At 50.4% G+C, this 25237-nt stretch overlaps 1 protein-coding gene across 2 annotated transcripts in view; it reads right to left on the reverse strand.

The window, feature by feature from the left end:
- The window catches only part of HSPA12A (heat shock protein family A (Hsp70) member 12A), a 164105-nt gene that overhangs the window by 13942 nt on the left and 124926 nt on the right, over window positions 1-25237 (reverse strand). For both annotated transcript variants that reach the window (XM_055424567.2, XM_055424568.2), the window contains exons 2-6: window positions 20970-21055; window positions 19362-19489; window positions 15940-16126; window positions 13697-13801; window positions 6480-6596 (exon numbers count right to left, since the gene is read on the reverse strand). In XM_055424567.2, coding sequence (XP_055280542.2) covers window positions 6480-6596; window positions 13697-13801; window positions 15940-16126; window positions 19362-19489; window positions 20970-21055 — 623 coding nt within the window. The remainder of the gene's footprint in view (window positions 1-6479; window positions 6597-13696; window positions 13802-15939; window positions 16127-19361; window positions 19490-20969; window positions 21056-25237) is intronic.

The raw sequence follows: 25237 nt of genomic DNA on the forward strand, positions 1-25237 counted from the left end.
CCTAGGCTCCAGGGTAACCAACAGAAGTGACAGAGCCAGCCCAGGCCCCACAGACTAGCTCTTGAACTGGTTCTGAGCTCTCCTGCTCTTAGTAACTCCAGTTACCGAAGTGGGGCCCAGGCCTCCACACTTTTGACAAAACTCCTGGGTGCCCCTAACACTCCCCTCCTGAACCGGTTTGAAGGTGCGATCTCCACTCATTTAGTCTGGGACAGGACTGTCTATACCTGCTGTCATCTCTTCTCCCGAATAACCGTATTATCCCAAATGAACCAATCAATTAGGTCTCAGATACCATCAGCCAGCAGGTGACCAAGTCTCTACTTTGCCAAAAGTAAATGTCTGCCAAGGGCAGAACCCTTGTGGAAGACTGTCCTTTACAAAACCAGATGGAACTGCACATGCCTTCCCCCTCCACTGAGAACCTGCCTCCTTCCTGCCTCAGCTGAGCCCAACCACACAAGCAGGATTTGATGCCCATCGGCCGGGCCCCCAGGTTGAAGAGGCCAGGTCTGCCCTGAGCTTACACGGGTCAGTGGGTGACTGACACAGGGGTGTGACAAGATTCTGGTCCAAGGGATTAAAATGCTCCCTCCCCTAGCCTCACTTTCTTGAAGGATCTCATCAGACATCCTCAGTAAAAAGGTAGTCGAGGGTTAAAGTGCCTGACGAAAGACGCCACGGGTTACCCACGGCAAGTGCCGCCAGGAACAGGGAAACCTCTGAACCTTTTTCCCCAGGATCCCAGAAGTAAAACGCCAGAGTGACAGCAGGAGGAGCCCTGTCTACAGCACAGTGCTCGTGGACTGGTTCTTCCATCCTCGTGGGTTCATATGTAAAGCCAAGACCCTTCTAGACCAGGAGCCCACAGGCCCGGCTCCCACCACGTGGACTGAGGAAAAAGGAAAGATGAAGAACAAAGCAACTGTGTGCCCGGGATACACAAGCGTCTCCTGCAAAGCTCAGGATGGGAGGAGGCTGAGGGGGGCAGAGCGGAGTGGCGCCCAGGACTCGGTGTGAAGGAGGAAAGGCACATTCCTGTCGCTGGGTCCCGTCAGCTGGCCAGGCGGTGCCCACGTGGCTGGGGAGAACAGCTGGGTCCAGGGCCTGTCTGGGGCAATGGGGACTGCAGGGAACAAAGGAGCAGAGAAGAGACACCTTCATTCCTCTCCAGGCCTTCCCGGAAATTCTGAACAGGCTAACGTACGTGTGAAATATCTCCATGGAAAATCACATCAAGTCCAGGTGATTGAGGAGTCTTGAGTATAATGATACCATTCAAGGGCGTCCGAGGGTCCCTGGTGTGTGACTGAGACCACCTCCCACCAGGATGCTCCCACATCCTGAAGATGTGCAATACAAGCAGACTGATCCGAATCTGCCCCCAAAGAGCCAGGGCTGCACCCCTTGGGGGAGCATTCATCTGTCCCTCCCCAGCTGGGCTGGACTCAGCTCCACAGGAAAAGCTTTGATCCATTTCCATGAGGAGTTCACCACGGTACCTGGGTGAGGATGCAGATGGAAGCGGAGGTGAAGAGGACCCCAAACCAGAGGGTAGGGAAAGGCAAGGTCAGTGGCGGGGTGGCCCGGCAGTGTGTGGGAGGCCCAGGACCAAGTAACCACACTCCTCTGCTTGAACCAGCCCCCGTCCCCGCTCCCCAGCGAGACCGTCCCCACCAGCCAACGCTCAGGGAGGCCACAGGCAGAGCGGAGAGAGAGGCCAGAGAAGACAGCTGTCTCTACACAGATTCCGTCTCCCCAGGAGGCTTCTCGGAGCTGCCGGGGAGACTCCAAGAAAAGGAGGAAATGCAGACATCTCCGCCAGCCTCTTGCAAACCCAGATGTCTTTCTCTGAGCAGAAGGATGCCATGCCCTGAAATGTAAGCTTAGTTTGTCTATAAAACCACTCCCTATCCTTCTCAGCAGAAGCCCCCTGGCTTAGGGGCTACAAGAGATCCTGGGGGTCTTTGCCTGGGATCAGTTCAGGGTCAACCAGGACGGAAGAGCTCACTCTCCGCTTCCAGTAACTCTACCCCTGGAGCTGGTATCCCAGGGCCACAATTCTGTTTGATGTGAGTTCTCCCTCTGCTCGGCCGCTGGCCCAGCACATGGCATGTTCTGCCTCCCACCATCGATCCGTGCAGACCTGTCTAACTCCTCCTGCAAAAAGGGTTTTTTTCTAAGGGCAGCCGTCAGGTCTTCTAGCCCAAAAGCACACAGTAGGTGCTGAGAGGGCAGCTGCCAGATGAATGAATCACCCATCCCTCCAGTCAGCCTTTCTGCGATCCTCGGGCCCCTTTCAAGACAGCTTTGCAGGCATGACCTGAGGATTCTACAATCAGAAAGCCTCTGAACCAAGAGCAGGCTACTCCATCTGACTCTCCACATCTGGACCAGCAACAGCTCCGTCGTAGTATTAGTTTTTAGAGCTCGGCTTCCTGGTCACAAGCTCCACTGGGAGGGGCGGCGGGGTAAGAAAAACCACACTCCAGGGAGGCCAAGGACGAGGGCGGTTACCACCCCGACTTCTCTACTCCTCGGCCCTGGAGTCAGCCAGGAAAACCTGCCAAGGGGCTGTGTCCACAGCTGCGTAAAAGGGCCAGACTAGTTGAGTGCTTGGCTGGCCGGGCATCGAGCTGCAAAGAGCTACAGCTGCAGGGCTTCTGAGTGTCACAGGGTTGGGTTTCTTTCTTGATGTGATTATCTTTCACTGCGGCTTATTCAGAAAGGGAGGCAAATGCAAGCTCTGTGTTAGATGAGATCATCCTGAGTATGGCAATATAATTTATTTAACAGGTTTCTGGAACCTATGAGTTACAGATTTTAAGCAAAATTCATCTAGAAATACACTAGACTACTTCCTATGCATGATTCATACAGGACAGGGTGGAACTATCTCCTATTCTAGCTCTTTTCTGAGGGCCTCAGAAGAGGCATCAGCTGTTCTTTCTGCTGCCATCTTCCCAGTGAATGCTCTTAAAGGGTCCAAAGCTGCCCAAGAAGGTGGATCATAAAAGACGGAGCTTTAACCCACTTCTTCAGCAATCACTTGACACAAGAGGGGTTTGGGGGGTTTCACAGATGAAGCTGCCCCCATTTCAAGTGCTGGGCAGCCCTCACGGGCCATGAATCACAGACCTTCAAGTTCAGGCCCCAGGCCCACCCCCTGCAGGCCTGCTTCTGTCTCTCTTCATCCAGGCCTCTTCCTCCTCCACCAGGCTGGTGGGAGGTGACGTTCAGCCTCCACGTGACAGTGCCATGAACTTAGACTCAGAAGTCCTCCCATAAGCCTGGAAGGAGGGGCTCCATTTGCCACATGCAAGCATGGTGGGCTGACCAGTTTCCCAGCTTCCCTGATGGAAAACTCTCCTGCTTCACCCTGCCTGCTCATCTGCGTGAAGTCAGGATGATGGGCTGTGCTTTTGGTGGAAGGGCTGCTGGGAAGGCTCAGCTCTCTGAAGCTGGGTGGGCCAGGAACTGTCCTTTTTGCTCAGGTTCTGTATTTGTCAGATTTCTTCAGAGAAACAGAACCAGTAGAATGTCTGTGTGTATAGAAAGGGGTTTATTATGATAATAATATGTTTATTATTATCCACATGATTGTGGAGACTGACAAATCCTAAGACTTTGGTTGGCAAGCTGGAGGTCCTGGAGGGCAGACGGTATAATTCCCTTGCCAGCAGGCTCAAGACCAAGGAGGAGTCCAGTTAAGAGTCCAAAAGCAGGGGAAGCAGTGTCCCTTTGAAGTTTGAAGGCAGGCAGGCAGGAGGAATTCCCTCTTATTCTCTCTAGGAAGGTTCGGTCTTTTGTTCTAAATCAGGCCTTCAACTGATTGGATGAGACCCACCCACCCTAAGGAGGGCAATCTGCTCTATTTAGTCAATCAATGTAAATGTTAATCTCATGCAGAAACACCCTCATGGCAATACTTGGAATGATATTTGACCAAATATCTGGGTACCCCTAGGCCCAGTGAAGTGGACACATAAGATTAACAGTCACCATTCTCACTCCGTGCAATAAATGGGAGGTGAGGAAGGAAGAGATGGGGAGATGCTAACTTGGGAGAGTAGCAAACCCCATTCATTTTGTCCTGAAGACTCTTCCAGAAGATAGGCTAAAGAGGGTGCCCCTAACATGCTACAGACCCCTTCCCAGATGGCTTCAATGAGCCACTTGGATGTGAGTGATTTGAGAGCAGGGCCCTGTTGCATGACCTGAGCACCTACTGCATCCTGGAACAGAAGGCTGCTAGCACAGGCTTGTTTAATGAATAAATGAAAAAGTGAACAAGGAATGAAAGAACAATGGTCCCTGCCACCTTCAGATCCATCCAGTGACTGCAAACTGAACACAAGTATCAAAACGAGCCCCAAATTAAGCTGCACAAACAGTGCCCTGGACAAACGTCACCCGGTAAGGAGAGGACGGATCCATTGGCAGGACATCTCCTGGCCTCAGGAAGCAAATCCTCACCCCTTTCACCCATGCTGGTCACCAGGAATTGCTGGCCCTCCCACTGCCCATGGTGCCAAAGCCCAGAGGACACCGCATCCACCCCAGCCTGGCTGCCCCCTTGACCTCCTCAGTGTAAGGGGTCTTTCCCTACACTCCCCCGCCACCCACCCAGAGAGGCAGTCCTTAAAGAGCCAGCCCAGAACTCCACAGCCCTGATGAATCTACCAGTCTCTGCACCTCTTACTTTTTCAGACTAAAAATAAGAACTGTCCCATTTCCAGGTCACATGTTTGTTGCTGAAGTCTTCCTGAGGGCTGGAAAATGAAAAAAGTCCAAACGATGAATCTTGAGGATCCTTCCTGGGAAAACTCAGGCCCCTGGACAGTGTCTCAGCAGACACCTGGGTCCCGGGGTCCCGTCTCTGGATCCTTGGACACTGCCTGAGGGCTGACACCTAGGCAGAGCTCCCTGATGCCCAGGGCTCCTGTGGGCAGTGAAACTGCACTTGGATCTCTTCCTTTTTAAAGAAGTTGTCTGTTTCTGGAACTTCCACTCGCTTTCCTCATCCCTATAAAAACAAAGCTATTTTTGGCAGATGCATAGGCTGAACCAGATTCTCACACTGAACAGAGGAGGGGAGAGCAGAGGAGACGAGCTGGGGTGGAGGGGAGGAGGGGACACTGTTCCTCCCTGAACTGGAGGAAAGCCCCAGGCACGGAGGACAATTTAAGGTGCCCAGGGCCATCTGAGGAGAAGGCAATGGCACCCCACTTCAGTACTCTTGCCTGGAAAATCCCATGGACAGAGGAGCCTGGTGGGCTACAGTCCATGGGGTCGCTAAGAGTCGGACACGACTGAGCGACTCCACTTTCACTTTTCATTTTCATGCATTGGAGAAGGAAATGGCAACCCATCCAGTGTTCTTGCCTGGAGAATCCCAGGGATGGTGGAGCCTGGTGGGCTGCCGTCTATGGGGTCACACAGAGTCGGACACGACTGAAGTGACTTGGCAGCAGCAGCAGCAGGGCCATCTGACTGTTTGGTGCTCAGTGTGTGTGTGTGTTAGTTGCTCAGTTGTGTCTGACTCTTTGCAACTGCATGGGGTGTTGCCCGCCAGGCTCTGTCCATGGGATTTTCCAGGCAAGAATACTGGAGTGAGTTGCCATTTCCTTCTCCAGGGTTGGTGCTCAGGGTGGATTCAGTTGAGGTTTTTGAAAAGAAAGGTCCATTCTTTTCTTTGAGTCTGTGGTCACAGACCCAGTATTAGAGGTGTGTCTCCTGGCAAGGGCAGCTCACTCCAGAAGGCATGGCAGGGGACATCTATGACCTGGGTGATGTTCCTCAGCCTGCTCAGGTGGAAAGTTCTGGAAACTGACTCCCAGGGTGAGCACTCATTAACCCAGGGGACTAAGCACAAAAAGGATCCTGCTCTGTCCTGGGATCATAATAGTAGGTCAGTATGGCCAGCCACTCCTGCCATGAAGTCAGTCCCTCATGGGAGCCCCTTCATGGCACAAATTGTCCGCAAGTGTGAGGGGTGGAGGCCACGAGGGTTTGTGGCCCCAGTGATGCCCTCCAGCACCCATGAGGGATGCGCCGGCCACTGGCGCTGCTGGTGCTCCTACTGCCCAAGGTGCCAAAGCCCAGAGGACACCACCCCCCCAACCCCATAGCCTGGCATCCCCCTTGACCTCCTCAGTGTCAGGGGCTTCTCCCTACACTCTCCCACTACCCACTCAGAGAGGCAGCCTTTGACCTCAGAGAGACAGGCCTTGACAACAAGACCTGGAAATGAATAAAGCCAGAAAGAAAACCGAGGCCAGCCCCTCCCCTAGTCCATCAGACCCCTTATCCTTCCCCGGGAGGAAGCTGAGGAATGAGAAGACCCCTGACCTCCTGGCTGTGGGCGACCTCTCACTGCCTCCCGAGGAGGCCTGTAAACGCTGGGGGACAGCCGAGTGGGGTGACGGCCAGCACCGTGTGCATCTTGGGCCCCCGCCTGCCCCCAGCCCCACACTCACCTGGTAGGCAGCTTGTCTCATGAACTGCTTGGCCGGCTGCTTCCAGATGGCAGGCACTGTGATGACCCATCTGACATCAGAGTTCTCGAACTCTGAACCCGCCTGGTCGCTCAGCTCCTGAAGCCAGAGAAAATGCAGCAGGTCAAGTGGGCAGAACTGGTCCTCCCGCGGCTTCGCCGAAAATCCAGGTTTCTTGGCCATGAACTTTTGGGGCGTCTATTCTGCAGCCCCCTGAACCTAACCAGCATCAGGAACAAGAATCTGTTGTCTGAATTTTCAGCAAACAGGGAGCTAACCAGCTCCTTCATTCACTGGATGTGGCTGCAGGTGGAGGCGGGCAGATCTGAGGCCTTTGGTCACTTCTAGTCCTGTGACTTGGGGCAAGTGACCACCTCTCAGGCCTCAGCTTCCTTATCTGCACAATAGGGATTATAATAAGCTCATATCATTGTTGGGAGGATTGATCATTTTCTCAGAGCTCCACTTCCTGACTGCTTTCTCTGCCATGTCAATCTTGTTAAGCTCCTTCCATACCTCATCTCCATGAACCCTTTTGAGTATCCTGTCTGGAAGAGGTAGGCATGGCCCCTTTTATACAGATGGCAGACTAAGGCCAAGATGTGTTCAGTATCTCTCTGATGACTGACCAGCTAGAAAGGAGCAGAGCCAAACTCTGCACCCAGACCCAGGTCTATCTTGACGCTAAAGGCCAAGAAAGGTCTTAACGAAATTGTTACTGTTGGTCTCGGATCTGAACAGTGCCTGGCCTACAGGAATGTCTCGCAGCTGGTGGCATTTGTTATCAGAGTTGTCGCTCACTCACCTTACTGCAAGCCCAGCACATCAGGGGGGTTTTCCTGGCAGGATGGGAAGGGTATGAACAACATGACCTAGCAAGAATGGTGCTGCCCTTGACTTTCAGTTAATGTAAAACCTATCTACAAATAGAAACAGACTCACAGACACAGAGATCAGACTCATGGTTGAGAAGGGGAAGAGGGAGAAGATGAGGGATGGACTGGGAGTTTAAGGTTGGTAGATGCAAACTATTACATTTAGAATGGATAAACAACAAGGTCCTGCTACACAGCACATGGGGCTATATCCAGTCTCCTGGGATAAACCATAATGGAAAAGAATATATTTTTTTAAATGTATACATGCGTATAACTTTGCTGTACAGCAGAGACTGGCATAACATTGCAAATCAACTATACTTAAAAAAGAAAATCAGTGAGACCCCCCTGAATAAACAGGATGGGTAGAAGCATCAGAGGTCTCAACCAGGCCCATGACGACAAAAGACCGCTGATCAATGCTCACGCCACCTGCCCCTCCACTCCTGCTGCCACATTCACCAGACAAATCTGAAATCAAACCTCATGCTGGTGTTTTAGTCACCAAGTCATGTCCGACTCTTGAGACTGTAGCCCGCCAGGCTCCTCTGTCCATGGGATTTCTCAAGCAAGAATACTGGAGTGGGTTGCTATTTCCTCACCCAGGGGATCTTCCTGACCCAGGCATTGAACCCATGTCTCCAGCTTGGCTGGCAGATTCTTTACCACTGAGCTATCAGAAATACATACATACATATATATGTATGTAGATATATATATATACTTCTTCAAATTCTTTTCCATTATAGGTTATTATAAGATGCTGAATACAATTCCCTGTGTTATACATAGGTCCTGTTTTTTTTCCATTTTATACATAGCAGTGTCTGTTAAAGGCTTCCCTGGTGGCTCAACTGGTAAAGAATCTACCTGCAATGCAGGATACCCCAGTTTGATTCCTGGGACAGGAAGATCCCCTGGAAAAGGGTTAGGCTACCCACTCCAGTATTCTTGGGCTTCCCTGGTGGCTCAGATAGTAAAGAATCCCCCTGCAATATGGGAGACTTGGGTTTGACCCCTGGATTGAGAAGATCCCCTGGAGGAAGGCATGGCAACCCACTCTGGTATTCTTGCCTAGAGAATCCCCATGGACAGAGGGGCCTGGCGGGCTACAGTCCACAGGGTTGCAAAGAGTCAGACCTGACTGAGCGACTAAGCGTAACACAGCACAGTGCCTATTAATCCCAAACTCCTAATTTACCCCTCCCTTTCCCCTTTGGTAACCATGTTTCCTATGTCTGTAGATCAACTTCTGTTTTATACAGAAGTTCATTTGTATCATTTTTTAGATTCTACACATAATATGATATATGATATTCATCTTTGACTTGCTTCACTAATACAACAATCTCTGGGCCCCTCCACGTTGCTGCAGATGACATTATTTCATTCTTTTTAATGGCTGAGTAATATTCCATTGAATATTGGTACCACATCTTCTTTACCCATTCATCTAGTCAATGGACATTTAGGTTACTTCCATGTCTTTGTTATTGTATAATAAATAATGCTCCTATGAACCTTGGGGTACATGTATCACTTTAAATTTGCATGTATATTTTCATCTTTTCTGGATATATGTCCAGGAGTAGGATTGCTAGTAAAACAGTCATTTTCTGTTTGTATCTATTTTTGTGTTTATTTTTTTGATCATGTTTTATTTCCTTGAGGGCTTCCCTGGTGGCTCAGCTGGTAAAGAATCCTCCTGCAGTGTGGGAGACCTGGGTTTGATCCCTGGTTGAGAAGATCCCTTAGATAAGGGAATGGCTGCCCACTCCAGTATTCTGGCCTGGAGAATTCCATGGACTGGAGAAGTCCATGGGGTTGCAAAGAGTCAGACATGATTGAGTGACTTACACTTTCTGACGGGAGGTCAAGATGGCCATCTTGGACTGCAAGGAGATCAAACCAGTCAATCCTAAAGGAAATAGGTCCTGAATATTCATTGGAAGGACTGATGCTGAAGCTGAAGCTCCAATACTTTGGCCACCTGATGTGAAGAACTGACTCCTTGGAAAAGACCCTGATGCTGGGAAAGACTGAAGGTAGGAGGAGAAGGGGATGACAGAGGATGAGATGGCTGGATGGCATCACCAACTCGATGGACATGAGTTTAAGCAAGCTCCAGGAGTTGGTGATGGACAGGGAAGCCTGGAGTGCTGCAGTCCATGGGGTCGCAAAGAGTGGGACACGACTGAGCGACTGAACTGAACTGATTTTTCTGTCGGTCTGCATTGGGCTGTAAAAGTAGGTGAGACTGTAATGGATTGAGAGGGACGCTAAGGGTGCCACCTATATTAACCATCCAGCCTATTTTAAACTCTTTAAACAGGAAAAAGCTCAAAGATGAATGACGGGCTTTCCTAGCCATATGGAAAGTTGTCTGGTTGGGCTGTTTGTCCACCAGAGGATGGAGACCAGCTTGGAAGGGAAGGAAGCTGGCATTGACTGAACATTTCCTGTCATGGCACTTTCACCAGCTGTCCCTCGTGAACAACAAGACCGCTCCAGGGATGTGATTTCTGAGATAATCTACTCGAGCTTATTCAGGTCCAACATGCAGCAGTCCACTGCTCTGAATCCACCTGCCCCTTGAACACCAGCCAGCCTCTTGTGAAGGACCCAGTTCCTGTACATCTCCTCAGACTTTTCTTCACAACGCGTTCCCTGCTGGGAGAAAGCTCCTGAAGGCTCTGGCTGAGCCAACAGGTACACAACCACCCCATTCACCCATATTGTGCCTGATGACCTCTGCCCCCTCCCATCCCTCCCTCCCCTGAAAGAGGGACTGCTAAGGCCTGTCCTCACGTCATGGCCAACCTGAAACACACCCCAAAGTCACAGACTTTCTCAAGTCCTACATTTTCCCTGAGTTCCTGTGGCTCCTCCTCTTAATCTGAAGACACCCTGCCCCCACCGGCCTCCTTTCATGCCTGCATCTTCCTCTGGGCACTCAGTCAGTCCCTCTGGAATTCCTCTCTTCAGGCCCACAGAGGGCCACCTCCTGCCCTGCTTTGAGGCCTTCTTGGACCCATGGCGGCTCCCTTTCACTGCAGCCATGAAATTAAAAGATGCTGGCTCCTTGGAAGAAAAGTTATGACCAACCTAGATAGTATATTAAAAAGCAGAGACATTACTTTGCCAGCAAAGGTCTGTCTAGTCAAAGCTATGGTTTTTCCAGTAGTCAGGTATGGCTATGAGAGCTGGACTGTAAAGAAAGCTGAGCGCCGAAGAATTGATGCTTTTGAAATGTGGTGTTGGAGAAGACTCTTGAGAGTCCCTTGGACTGCAAGGAGCTCTAACCAGTGCATCCTAAAGGAAATCAGTCCTGAATGTTCATTGGAAGGATTGATGCAGAAGCTGAAACTCCAATACTTTGACCACCTGATGCGAAGACCTGACTCACTGGAAAAGACCCTGATGCTGGGAAAGATTGAAGGCAGGAGGAGAAGGGGACGACAGAGGATGAGATGGTTGGATGGCTCAATGGACATGAGTTTGAGCAAACTCTGGGAGTTGGAGGTGGACAGGGAGGCCTGGCATGCTGCAGTCCATGGGGTCACGAAGAGTTGGACATGACAGACTGAACTGGACCCATGGCAGCTCCCTTTCCATGGGTCCCCACTGGCCTCCCTGCTCCTGCCTCTGGCTGGTCACCACCTACCTGCTTCCTGAAGTGAACCCACCTCTGTCTCCCTCCCACTCCCTTCCCTAGAGTCCTCTCCCCACCCTCTTTCATAGAAGGAACCACTCCCTCCCTCCATCACATCCCGTTTATCTCCTTGGTTTTCATGGTCCTCAGATGAGCCCGCAGGTGGAGTGTCAGCCTCGCCCTCACCCTGCTTCCGGGCCTGAGAGAGCTGCCAGCAGGTCGCTCTTCTTCCCCTGCGGGCCCCGAGGACCACGGCGGTCTCTCCTCCTCTAATACTAGCCTCGTGGCCACTCACCGCCTGAGAGAAGTCCCCTGAGGGCTCCCCACGACCCAGGAAGATTTCCTTCTCCTGGCATTCGAGACTCTCTCTCTCATCCCCCGCTCTCTCTGCAGCCTTGCCCTTCGCCTGCTCCAAACTGCCTGCTCCCCCCAGCGAAACCCCTGCCCTGCCAGCTGCTGCGTGTCAGAAGCCCCCAGCCCCTCTCCGCCAAGGGGATTCCCTGCTGCTGTTGTTGGGTAGAATCTCTGCCTTCACTGAATCCCTGACACCCACCAATCAACTGCATACTCCATTGCACTGCTTGTTCCCACACAACCAGAACTCACGTAGAACCTGGCCCACACGAAGTACTCAAAACAAAAGGTACTTGAATGGATGAAAGCTGTTACATTCTCACTGCTTTGGCTCCCGCTAGCCCTATTTCTGGACTTCCCAAGTGGCGCTAGTGGTAAATAACCTACCAATGCAGGAGATTTAAGAGACGCAGGTTTGATCTCTAGGTCTGGAAGATCCCCTAAAGAAGGGCATGGAAATCCACTCCAGTATTCTTGCCTGAGGAATCCCATGGACAGAGGAGCCATAAGGTCAGGGACACAACTGAAGCGACTTAGCATGCACGTACGCAGTCCTATTTCTAGAACTCTATTCTATTTCAAGAACTCACTAAATTTCTTCTGTTTGTTGTTTTGTTATTTTAGTCATTAGGTCGTGTCTGACTCTTTGCCACCCCATGGACTGTAGCTCCTCTGTGGATTGCCATTTCCTTCTCCAGGGGAATCTTCCCAACCCAGGGATCGAACTCACATCTCCTGTTTTAGCAGGCAGATTCTTTACCACTGAACCACCTAGGAAGCCCCAAATTTCTTCTAGTGATCCCATAATACCAAATGCTTCTGAGGTTCCCAGTTCTTTTGAGACAGAGCTCAATACAAGGCTCTTTAATCCCCTGATCTACACCCACTTGTCACCATGCCCATGGGAGGAGACTCTGAGCAGACCACTATATTCCACTGGGAAACTAGCTGTTTTCTTCATTCTGAGCCATCATTGAACAAACCTTTGGGCCAACCAAAGGGGGGCTTATTCACCGGGTCAGCGTCTCCCACGGGGTCTGGGGTGGGAGCCATGGAGAGAGACAGCAGCAACTATTTAAGTGTTTACTCAATCCTGAGCGCCAAGGGAGGCATTTAGCATTCAGTCTTTCACTTATTATCAAGTGACCCCCAAGGCAGTTACCTGCCTCCCTCTTCACATTAGGCATGTGGGTATCAGAGAGGTTGAGCACCTTGCCCAGGATCACACAGTTGCGACGTGGGTCTTCTATCTTTCTTTCGTTTGTTTTACTGAGCTATAATTCACTGCCATAAAACTCACCTTCAAAGTGTACAGTTCAGTGGGTGTTAGTATATTCCAAGGTGGTGTGACATTCCCTCTCTCTAACTTCATCAACCCCCCAAAGAAACCCACACCCCCGGCAGTCACTCCTCACCACCCTTCCCCACCCGCCCCGCCTCTGGCAGTCACTCATCTACTTTCTACCTCTATGGATTTGCCTCTTCTGGACATTTTCTACAAACGGAATCCTATACCAGGTGGCCTTTTGTATCTGGCTTCTTTCACTTAGCATCATGTTGTCAAGGTTCCTCCATGTCACGGCATGTATCAGGACTTCATTCCTTTTTAAGGCTGGATAATGTTCCAGTGTATGCGTGGATCCCATTTAGTTACCCGTACCCACGGATGGACATGTCAATTGTTTCTGCCTTTTTGGTTACTATGAACAGTGCTGCTATGAACATTCATGCACAGGTTTTTATGTGAATATATGATTTCTTTTCTCTTGGTACCACACCTAGGATTGGAACCTCCAGGTCACTCTGTTTAACCCTTTTTTTTTTAGTTAGTTATTCTTTGGCTGTGCTGAGTTTTCATTGCTGCATGGTTTTCTTGCTCCTTGCAGTGAGCAGGGGCTACTCTCTTGTGGTGTGTGGGTTTCTCACTGCGGTGGCCTGTCCCGTTGTGGACCACGGGCTCTAGGATGCGTGGGCTTCAGTGGGTTTAGCTCTCAGGCTCTAGAGCACAGGCCCAGTAGTTGTGACACAAGGATTTTAGTTGCTCTGCAGCATGTGGAATCTTCCCAGATCAGGAATCGAAGCCCCGTCTCCTGAGTTGGCAGGTGGACTCTTTACCACTGAGCCACTGGGGAAGCCCCTGTGTACCTTCTGAGGAACTTCCAGGGCATTCTCCACAGCAGCTGCACCGTGATCCCTTCCCACCAGCAGCGCACATGGCGCATCCTGCTTTCTGAATACGAAGCCCGCGTCTTCTCCCCAGAAACCGTCTAGCAGGCGAGTGCCCCTCCACAGTACAGGCTCCGGCATGTCCCTACCTTCAGTGCTTGCTCCTTAAAGTACTGCAGGGCGTAAGCAAAGATTTCAAGGGCTTTGACTTTCTTGCCGTTTGCTGCTGTCAAGTCGGTATCCATGGTGAGGTCCTAGAGGGGAGAATGAAGTGAGATAGGAAGAAGAAGAAAGCCTCCCTTCTGGCTTTAGGCACTGCCACTTGGAGACCCAGGAATCCCAGTGAACCATGTTTGTGTTTCCCTCAGACTAGGATGGCATGCCCTCAGGACAGGGCTGGCAGCATCGCCCCCTTCCTGTGCAGGAGGCCCTGGCTGTTCCCCCCCAATCCCATCCCCACTGCTTCCCTCCCTCTCTCTTTTCTTCCCTCTTCTGGACCCTCTGGGAGCAGAGGTCTTGGGGCAGCAACAGAGCCCAAGAAGAAAGAAAAGGCAGGAGCCGCCACTCCCGATGCAATTCCCATACTATTTCCACACATGGACACACATGGTCACCCTTGGGACCCCTCCTAATCGAGGCCTAGATAATCATGCCAACTCGCTGATGTGCATGGCACTAAACAGGCATGAAGCTTTCACTACCCGACAAGCTGCCAACCAAGTCACAAAAATAGAAGGGCTCCTATTTTAAGGCTTGTGCTATCTAATCCACTGGGAGCCCAGCATCACTGCCTTCTTCCCCTGCCAGAAGCCACAGCAGCTGCTGCATGCAGTCCTCGGGTGGAAGATGCTCCGTGAGATGCCAGATGGACTGAGGTCATTAAAAAATGATGAAAATAGTCCCCAGGGGGTAGGAATGGGCAGAGAAAACATCAGGAGGAACCCTCTAAGTCTCCTGGAACCAGCAGACTTATCACCCCTGGGGGAAAAACATCAGTGTGGCCTCTGCATTGATCCAGGTTGGGTAATTAGCCTTTGCCTTTGGAGCGTCGAGTATCAAGTGCTAAACCGGCCTCACGGGATCTGCCGGTCATCTCGACCCATCCGCACAAGCTCACTACTCCAACACCTGGGGCTAAGCGAAGACACCCCAGCTTTGGGGTGGTGGCTCCCAGGCCGCTTCCAGCCACCAGGAAGACATGGGCTTGGAATTGAAAAATTCAAACTGAAAAAATTCTGGGCTTCCACCTGCGGGAGACTGCTATTAGGCCCCAAATCCCATCAGGTGAAACAGGAAGGATCCTTTTCAAGCAGAAGTCGGTCTGCTTCAGAGAGAGACCACCACGTGGATGAGCACAGAGCCCTGGAAGGCCGGGTGCTGGCTGCAGGATCTCCCCAGTAACGTCTGTTTTGTCATCTGAAAACCCTTAACAGTAGACAGATAAAAGCGATACTAATAGAAGCTAGCAATTGACTTTAACTTGCTAAAGACTGGCATGGTTCTAAGGGCTTTGTGTATTTTGATTCCTTTAATCCTTACAACATCCCCATAAGAGAAGCACAAGTAGTGCCTCCATTTCACAGATAAGGTAAAGCAAGGCAGGAGGGGCTCAGTGACTTGGATTGAGTATCTCAAAGGTGACAGAGGCAGGATTTAAACCCAGACCATCTGGCTTCAGGGTCCATGGTCCTAAACACTATCACCATCCTGCATCTCTAACTGCGCATGTTAAAGAAAATTTAAGGGATAAGATGCTTAAACTGAAAAAACTGTATCCTATGGACCAACATTTTGATGAAGCTCAGGGGAGGGTCCTAATTGACTTGGCCATCTTACTGAACCCTGGAAAGTAGGGAGCAAAACTGCTTCAGGCACTGAACCTCCAATTATTGGAGGAGACTTGATTTCCTGAGCTACCTCCTTCCCCACACCGAGGGTTAAATGAGCTAGTTGTTACAGGTTATTACTTCCAAACTGGTTCATTAATAGCCACTATCCTGAGCCCCCAAAAGGCCTCCCAGCCCCCGAGTCCTTCCTTCAGGAACCCTTGATCTCCCAACGATGCAGCAACTGAAGGGGGATCTCCCAGAACAGCAGGGCGCCCCCAGCCCCCTATGCCTGTGCTCCATCCAGCCAGTGTCTCTCTGATGGGTCCATTTCCAAAGAAAACAAGTTGCTAAATATTCTGACTATCTCCCTGTCCCGTGTGCATCAGAAAATGTACTGTGTGGTCCACGAAAGCATGGTGTACTCCAGGCTGTTTCTAAACTCCAGGTGAGTGGACGTTCATTTCTGCTTGGGAGAAACCTGAGGGCCCCCAAGGGTCGGAAGGGCTGGAGGAACCTTGGCTCTCGAATGCGGGGCACTTGGGGCCTGGGAGAGGTTGGCTCACCCCAGTCGTATGCAGCTTCATCTTGAACTTCTCCAGGTACAGCCACTGCTTAGCCTCGTTGGGATCCAGGTCGTGGTAAAAGTCCCTGGCGGCATACCCGAAACTGTGGAACTTCCTCTCTGGAGTCAACAGGATGGTGGTCGGAGTCTTCTGGTTGGACACCCCAGGGTCGCCTCCCTCCCATCGCCTGCCACCAAGGAAAGGCAGAGGTTATGGGCCTTCTTGCACCTACTATGTGCGTGGCTGGTACAGATGTGGGTGCTCACAGTGGCTGCTACAGGTGCCCTCATTTTAGCTGGTTGAGTGGTGCCCAGAGACACAATTTGAGTTAACAAGCAAAACGAAAGGGACAAGGGCCAGGTTCTTGCTCAGTAACAAAGTCTGTCTTATCCTTTCACTCAAAGTGCACTGAGCATCTACTCTGTGCCAGGTGCTGGCGACACAGAGATAAAACATTTATATTTCTGCCTTCAAATAACTCGCAACATAGTAGGTAACTGTGTCTGTGTGTGTTTGGTGTGCATTTTGGCTTTTTAATCTGCAAGCACTCAACAGCAGATGGACCAGGCAGGGGAGAAACACGCACATAAATACCTGCCTCATCAGATGGAGATGAAGGGGAGATAGTCCAGAGCGATCAGAGGAGGCAGAGGTGCCAGAGACGCAGGGCTGAAGAGAGACTTGAAGAATGGACAGACAGCGGATGTTGAAAGAGGGATGGACTGCAGGCTGCCCAGAGAGGGGCAAGCACAGGGCAGGTATGGGGAATGCCAAGTGACTGTGTGGGTTGCAGAGAGCATGTAAATGAGGAGAGTGACTGTGCTTGGGTGGGGAAAACGAGACTGGAAAGGTGGTGAGGGCCCTGAGGAGTGAGAGATTTAATCAGTGAGTAATAGGGAGCCACTAAAGGTTTTAGAGCAGGGGCAGGACAGAATCAGAGCTGTTGCTGACCCAAAGCAAACTGAACTAAAGGGAGGGAGACTGGAAGCCAGGAGGCTGAGAACAGAGCTCAGGTCTCAAGGTGAGAGAGCTCATGCAAGGAGAGAGAGCCCTGGGAAGAGACAGAGGGGATGATGGGGAGGAACCATCCAGAAGGAGACCCAGGCCAAACGGCCTCACTGGTGAGCAGGCGCCAGGGCACCCCACAGGTTTCAAGCTGGGGAGTCCGGAGGAGAGAGTGCCCCTCACAGATGCCAGCAGTCCCGGCCAGGAAGTAGGCAGGAGGAAACACGGAGAGCTTTATTGGAAAGTGCTGGCGCTGAACTCCCAGGAGGGGCTTGAAGGTGCAAGCCAGGAAGAGATTCAGGCAAGAAACAGACCCGGGCGCCCCCATCCTGGGGTGACAGTCACAGTGGCGGGTGGATGGGAACAGCTCTCATCAGAACGGCTCTGATGGAGGGAAGGGACCATATCCGCCTGCATGATTGTGTGCTGAAGAGGAGCCAGAAGCCAGGAGGGGTGAGTACAGACAGATAGGAGGATGCGATGGGATTAGATCCTGGAACTGACGGGAAGTGTGGTGGAGCAAGCAGCGGGTAGGTTGAGCTCCAAAAAAGCTTCCGTCCTCCTCGCAGACAGAAAGAAGGAGAAAAGTAAAGAGAGTGGAGAAGACAGGTGACTGGATGCTTCTCCCTTCCCTGGGGCCGCAGCAGAGAAGCCCTGGCTGCCAGAAGGTCAGGATGCTGTCTCCCCTACCACGTCCTGGCTCAGCAGGTGGCTCCAGTCCTGCCACGCGACCCGTACAGGCAGCCTCTGGGGGAGACACAGGGCACTGGGGAAGAGCATCTTTCTCCCCAGCCTGCTCTCTGGGGGAGGTGGCCGCTCTCCTGGCTGGGCTCACACCTGCTGCCGCCATCACAGTCCTGATGGAGAGCCAACCTTCACCCAGACCTGCCGCACAGATGGGGCCGGAGTCATCCCTGGTCAGTTTCCCAGTCAAGCCCCATCCATCCAGGGAGCCAAGTCCCCATGGTGACCCCACTGAGATGCAGAGATGATCACCGTCCCAGGCAGACACTGGTGCCTGGACCAGGGATACGTCCCACACATAACCTTTCAGAAATAGGTTTTCCAGGACTATGAACACTGACATTTCCAGTAGGTAATGGACTTCCAGAGTTTTTGCCCTTCAAATGTTCAATTCTTCATTCCTATTTAAATATAAAAAATTAAACTTTCTCATTCATAATCTGTCAGTCTGGATCAAGGTGATATTAATATGTTCTGACTGAAATAAAATTCAGGTAGAACCTTCCTCCAAAATCTCTACAATTATTAAGATAACACCCCTACAGAACCTGAACTCTGTGAAGGCTTTGTAAGAATTCCTCCCTGGCAAGTTCAAAGTTACTTGTGCTCCTTTCTCTTCTGTCAATTTTCACTGTCTGACTCTCCCTCTAGAAATAAATTTCTTAAAACAACAATATTGAAGCCGATAAATGTTGATTCTAGTTTATGGGGGCTTCCCTGGTGGCTCAGATGGTAAAGAATCTGCCTGCAGTGCAGGTTTGATCCCTGGGTCGGGAAGAGCCCCTAGAGAAGGGAATGGCAACCCACTCCAGTATTCTTGTTTGATCCCTGGGTCAGGAAGATACCCTGGAGAAGGAAATGGTAACCCACTCCAGTATTTTTGCCTGGAGAATCCCATGGACAGAGAAGCCTACGGTCCATGGGGTCACAAAGAGTTGGACACGACTTAGTGACTAGACAACAAAAAGCACTTGATAGGAAATCTCATCACATTTGCACACACACTCTGAGAAGCAGGTACTGCATTATCCCCATTTCACAGATAAGGAAACTGAGCTCTAGAAGGTTCATCGATTGCCTGAAAGTGAAGTGAAGTGTAGTGGCTCATTCGTATCCCACTCTTTGCGACCCAATAGACTATAGCCTATCAGGCTCCTCTGTCCATGGGATTTCCCAGGCAAGACTACTGGAGTGGGTTGCCATTTCCTTCTCCAGAGGATCTTCCCAACCCAGGGATCGAACCCTGGTCTCCCGCATTGTAGGCAGACACTTTACTGTCTGAGCCACCAGGGAAGTCCTTTGCCTGAGGTCACACAGTAAAAGAGAGACCTGGATCTCCTCCATCAAAAACATCCTGTAAGTCAGTGCCTCTTGCCAAGGCAGCATGCTGGAAGTTTCCAACATACTCTCTAGGCCCTTTCCCAAACCAACTAAGTCAGCATTAAACCAATGCCTTTACAGACCAGGAACCTGGAGCCCAGAGATCAGAAGCGGCTTGCACAAAGTGGCATGGTGAGATTAGGCCAAGCAGGGCCAGAATCCAGGAAAGACCTGCCTACTAAGCACCATTCATCTGCTCATTGGAAGATTGCCTCTCCCCTCCCCCAGAGCCCTCCCCCAAGTCTCCATAGTGACAAGTGACTGGTGCTAGCCCCTGCCCCGCTGAAGCTCACCTCATCACGTGGATGCACTCCGGCTCCTTGGTGAAGCTGTAGGCATAGCCGCTGGACGTGGTCCCAAAGTCGATGGCCACCACCACAAGAAACGTCTGCTGCTCAGAGACGTTCGGGTCGGCATCGTTCTGCAGATACAGCGAGTGAGGTACAGGGCGTGGGTGGGGGCAGTCAAGCCCAGGTTTCAGGAAGGTTCCACCCTGCCCCGCTGTGCACCCAGTGCAGACAGAAGGACATTCCACGTTTGGTTCAAGTCTGCCACGTGGTGAGCCCTGGGCAGAGGACAGGCCTGCCTCCTGTCCACGCCCCCCCACCCCCGACCAACTCAGGGAGAAATGGAGGGTCCTCCTGAGTGGAGGGCCAGGCCAGGTCACTGGGGAGGTCACCTGCCTACACATGCGCACCACATCCTTTATCAACCATGTGTGAACGCGGCAAATTACAGAAATGCTTCCATTTGAACCAGAAGCCCAGTGGTTCCCTGAGTGACACCGTCTTCCCCCAACTGGCCTCCCCCAGGCCCTACATAGACCTCCAGACCCAGCTCTGCTGTGCCCAGTTCGCCTGCCAGGGGACCCCTCCATCTGCCTGGGTGTGTGAGGTGGGGGCACACGGCTCAGCATACCGAGAACCCTGCCCAGTCCTGTCACAAGGTCAGTCATGTGACCCTTGGCGCCCAGAGCCTTTCCTCATCTGTCAAGTGAGTAGGTCAAGTCATTCCAGAATTCCCCCCAAAATTTTAAAGCAGTGTAGTCTTCCTTTTTAACACCCACATAACTTCAAATTATACCAATCAACTTGGGATCTGAAGAGCATTGGTGACAGCCGCACCTACCTGGCCTTTCGTCACACTGCGCCCCACCCCTTAGGTGACCCTGAAGCTTTTCCAGGGAACCCTCAGGGTACAGAGTTTGAAAACCACAGGACACGGCTCTTCGTTGCCCAAGCCTCTCAGTTTTCCCAAGCCTGAGGGAGTTCCAGAATGCAGGCCTTTCCATGGAACCCAAGACAGTGCCGGGAAAACCAGGACAAGCTGGTGTCCCTAGTGATGGCTGTGAAGTTCTCAGCAGTGTCTTCTTTGCAGATCTGAGAAGTTCGTATAAAATCGCCCTTCCCTCCAGGTACTTCTCTCTGGTTGGCTACATGCAAACGCCTTGAACAGCTGCCCCACAGGATCCATCTGGGGCAGCGTGGGAACCAACGCCCAGTCTCCGGCAACCCCTCCCGACACCCCCGCCACCCCCACACCGCCCGGGTCTACTCTCCCCGGCAAGCTGGTACAGAAGCAGCTACAGCCACAGCTTTTGGTCACAGTACTTAACTGCACTGGAAAAACCACTGCTTTTCACTGATTCGCCCACTGGCCAGATGTGGCTGCATCCTCCCAAGAAGGTGCCCTGCAGTCTCTGAGCCCTGAGTCTTTAAAGAGCTGCTCCCCCCTGCCCGCTCATGTTATCCACACCCAGGCCACTGGCTGCCGAAGCACCAGCCCCACCACGGAAAGCCTTTTCTGACCCAGAGTAGGGAAAGCAGACTCAGAAAGCAAAGGGAATCAGCACATACATTCCCCCTTCCCTACCTGCCCCCCCACACATACACGCTTCTTACCACAACGTGAGAAGGGGACAGAGGCGTTATTCCTGTGTCCCCCAGGCTCCGGGCTGGAGACGAATATGCAGACGTGGGGGCCGTTTCTGAAAGGAAAGACAAGAGCATCCTTGGAGGTGGTGCAGGCTGAGCTGGAGAGCTGAAATGAGGACCATGTGGCTTTGCTCCTGCAGGGAGTGTTCTTGCCCTTGGCAAGCCAGCTAACGTGGGGCCAGGCTGAACTCCACCCAGAACGGTAGGGTATCTGATCTGGTTGCCCCATGTTTGGTATTTAAAACTTGAACAAATGAAACACTCCTCTTCTCCCAGTGACCACCAAGCTTCTCACTAAGTGCAGTCAATCTCTCAGCACTTAGCACAGAGGCTGCCCAGTTCCTAAACCTACCTTCGGTAGAGCCCATTCTTAACCCAGGCACCAGTATATGGACCAGAGAAGACTGTAGCCCCCCTGAGATGATGTGCAAATTTTGCGTTCATTTTCTTGGAAGGTCATCCACAGCCTTCAGGTTTCCAAAGGGTTATGGGACCCCATCCAAGATTAACAACCCTAATCACCAGAATAGAGGACAGGGGTTCGACTTCCAGAAAGAACTTCTTTGCTTAGTAGAGGCATCATCTCCTCCCTCCTTCCTGCATGAGGCCCTGTCAGAACACAGGGAACTTGTCTTGCTTCAGCAATGCTGAAGGGTCTGGACATTCAATAAGAAAAACCACAGCAAAAAGACAGATAGATTAGCATTCCTGGGCCCATAGTCAGGATCCCACAACAGACAGAGGTCAAAAGAGAGAAGAGCCAGGAGCGAGGCAGCCTGAACATCATTTGGTCGATTCCCCTGCTGCTCTTACAATTACTCAGACAACTTCTGAAACCCTGCCAGAGCCCCGTGGCTCTCCCCCAGGGATGAGTTCCCAAGGGGGAGTCACCCCTGGCCCTGGTCAGTGCTGGAAGCTCCATCCCCTCTCTGATTGCTTCCCAGGACTGGGATCCTGCAGGGCAGCAGAACAAGGATGGTTGGCTCCCCTGTAGAGGTGATGGCCAGGCTCTTGGCATCGACAAGTCCCAGGTACCATCCAAGGAGTTCTGCAAATACTGCTCCATTCAGTATATAGACTAATTACCTCCTGGGAAAAAATGAGTAATTTGCTACAACAATATGTGGTCAAGGAAACCCAGAGTCTATGAGGTATCTGAGAAAGACCTGTCTGCTTCTAGGGAGGCACCAGGAGTGGCTCCATCTGCGTCTGCTGCCAAATCACTTTGGTTAATCCCACGCGCTTACTGATTTCTTTTCCTGCTTGGTGAGAACTCAAACAGCATCATTACAGTGGGTGCCAAACGAGTTGAGGAAAGAAAAGGAATCATAAAAGAGGGAATGCGAAGCCTCGAATCTGCACAGCCACCTCCCCACTCTGCAGGCATCTGTTCCCTCTCCTCCCGAAGAGGCTCAGTTCCAACCTTTGGGAGAAAGGCACAGAAGCAAGTTAAGTACAGAGACCAAAAATCAATCTGTGGGGGAAAGGACTTAAACAGACATTTCTCCAGAAAAGATATGCTAATGGTCGATAAGCACGTGAAAGATGCTTAACTCATTAGTCATTAGAGAAATGTACTCATTAGTCAACAGGGAAATCAAAACCACAATGAGATACTGCTTCACACTCACTAGGATGGCTATATTTTTTTTAAGTAAATAGCAAATGCTGGCAAGGATATGGAAATATTGAACCCTCCTGTATATCTCTTGTGGTAATGCAAAATGGTACAGCTGCTGTGATAAACAGTTTGGTAGTTTCTTAAAATGTGAGATATAGTCTTACATAGACCCAGTTCCTTTCCTAGGAATTCCACTCCTGAGTATCTGCCCAAAAGAACTGAAAACAAGGATGCTTGTATGTGCACGTTCACTGCAGCATTATTTACAAAAACCAAAAAGTGAAAACAACCCAAGTATACATCAACAGATAAATGGATAACAAAAATACGGTACATCCATTCAATGGATTATTATTCGGCTATAAAAAGGAATGAAATTCTTATAGATGATACACCATGGATGAACTAGAAAAAATTATGCTAACTGAAATAAGCTCGACACAAAAGGACAAATATCACCTCATATTCAGAACAGGCAAATGAAATATAGATAGCCAATACAAAAGCAGAATAGGCAAATTCATAGAGACGGACAGTAGATTAGAGGTAGTCAGGGGCTGAGGGAGCAAAGACGGATGGGGAATACAAAATTTCCATTTTGGATGATGAAAAAGTTTTAGAAAGAGTAGTAATGGTTACACAACATTGCAAATGTATTGATGCCACTGATCTGCAAGCCTTCAAATGGTTAAAATGGAAAATTTTATGTTATACTTTACCACAATAAAAAAATTATTAAAAAAAAAATCAACTTGCTCATCTGAGAGAGGAAGCAGTTTCAGGTTCTACTAGCATCCTGGCTCAATGCTCTTGAAAAGAAAAGGGAGACATAAGCCTGGCTCCTGGACAAACCCACAAACTTCAGCTTCATTGCTCATCACCCAGCACAGGGTAGCTCCTTCCATAAAAGCAGGGGAAGTTCAGCATCTCTACTAGTGAGAAGTCTGCCCTGCCCCCACCACCACTTGGGCAGGTGGCATCAGAGAGATGCCATCCTGTACCGGGAGCCACCCTCTCTCCACCCGCTACCTGGAAGGCCTAAGGCCATGTGTCCACATTTGCACAGAAGGTCTTGGAAGAAACCAAATGTCTAATTGCCCAGAAAATCTGGTGTTGGCAATTAGCAAACAAGCTATTATCAGCAGACAAACTATCCACCCCGCTGACTGCTTGGTTCTAATTATCCCATCACTCAGCCCTTCTCAGAGCATGGCCCACTGACTTGTAAAAGAACATGTGTTGAGCCGCACCCAGAACACATGCCTTGGGCCCCAGGAGGACTCCGGGATATGTGAGGACAAGAATCAAGGATTTTTTGGTTCTCCCTGTACCTCCTCCTATCTCCCTTCCATCCTGCCTCTGGTTCAGTGGAAATAAATCATTTGACAGGATCGCTCAGTCAGGCCTAGAGGCAATTGAACTTCACGGCTGTTCTCCATTAGAAATTAAAATGCAGCTACATTGTGTGATGATTTAAAACTGATTTGCATGGAAGGTATGGAGGAATAAGATCTTTATAGACATTTGCATATGAAGCACGCCCATATCTGTAGCTCTATAGATCCCAAATCAACAATAATTCACCAGTTTATGTGCATCGATCCGCCACAGGAATATACAGAGTCTGCAGTGACGACTTTGTTCTCAAGCTAATATTTCTTTAACTATTTAAGATGTCAAAGAGGTGCTCATAAATTCTTAGGGAAAAGAATATGGAAATAACTATTTTAGCCCCTGAGGGATGTGATAAGTTTTCTGGTGTGCTAATAATCCCAACCAATCTTTTTTTTTTTAATGTATTTCTTTTTAACTTGAGGATAATTGCTTTACAATGTCATGTGGATTTCTGCCATATATCAACATGAATCAGCCATAGGTATAATAAGTATGTCTCCTCCCTCTTGAACCTCCCTCCCACCTCCCACCGCATCCCACCTTTTTAGGTTGTCACGGAGCACTGGGTTTGAGCTCCCTGCGGCATACAGCAAATTTCCACTGGCTACCTATGCTTCAATGCCAACCAATCTTGAGACCTTTCATTTAATAGGTGATTAAAAAGAAACACAACAGGGTCAATGGAATATTATCTGCTATTCTATGGATAACTGGCAGATCTAAGCTAATAGTAGGAGAGAGCTGATAATATGGAATGCCTAATGTACAAGGTAGGTGCTGTGTGTTCTGGCTACCAGTTAAACCTGGGCCATTATCTACAGTAAGAAACACCAACTGTCATTAATTGTGACCCTGTTAATGCTTCTCTGTAAAGCCTATATAATAACATCTGCCCTGAGACGACTCCCACCCACATGATATTCCGGTTCAGTACGCATGGAGTGACTTGGGCATTTTAGGAGCAGAAGAGAAAGGCAATTCTAAAAGCCTGACAAGAAGAGAAAATTTTAGAGCGCAGGCTTGGAAGAGAGAAAGGAAACTGATGAAAACAAAACTGATGCCCATCTGCAGCGGATAGGGGCTGGTAAAACAGATTAAAGAAAAAATGCTTTACCAGAAGTGTGGTCCAGGCCAGAGCCGAGGTATCTGGGAGTTCTAAGAAATACCTGCTCTGCTGTTTCAACTAGATTAAACAGATTCTCAAAGCATCTTCCATTGC

The sequence above is a fragment of the Moschus berezovskii genome, chromosome 12, assembly GCF_049115385.1.
Source record: "Moschus berezovskii isolate FMDL1 chromosome 12, NW_MosBer_1.0, whole genome shotgun sequence".
NCBI lineage: Eukaryota > Metazoa > Chordata > Mammalia > Artiodactyla > Moschidae > Moschus > Moschus berezovskii.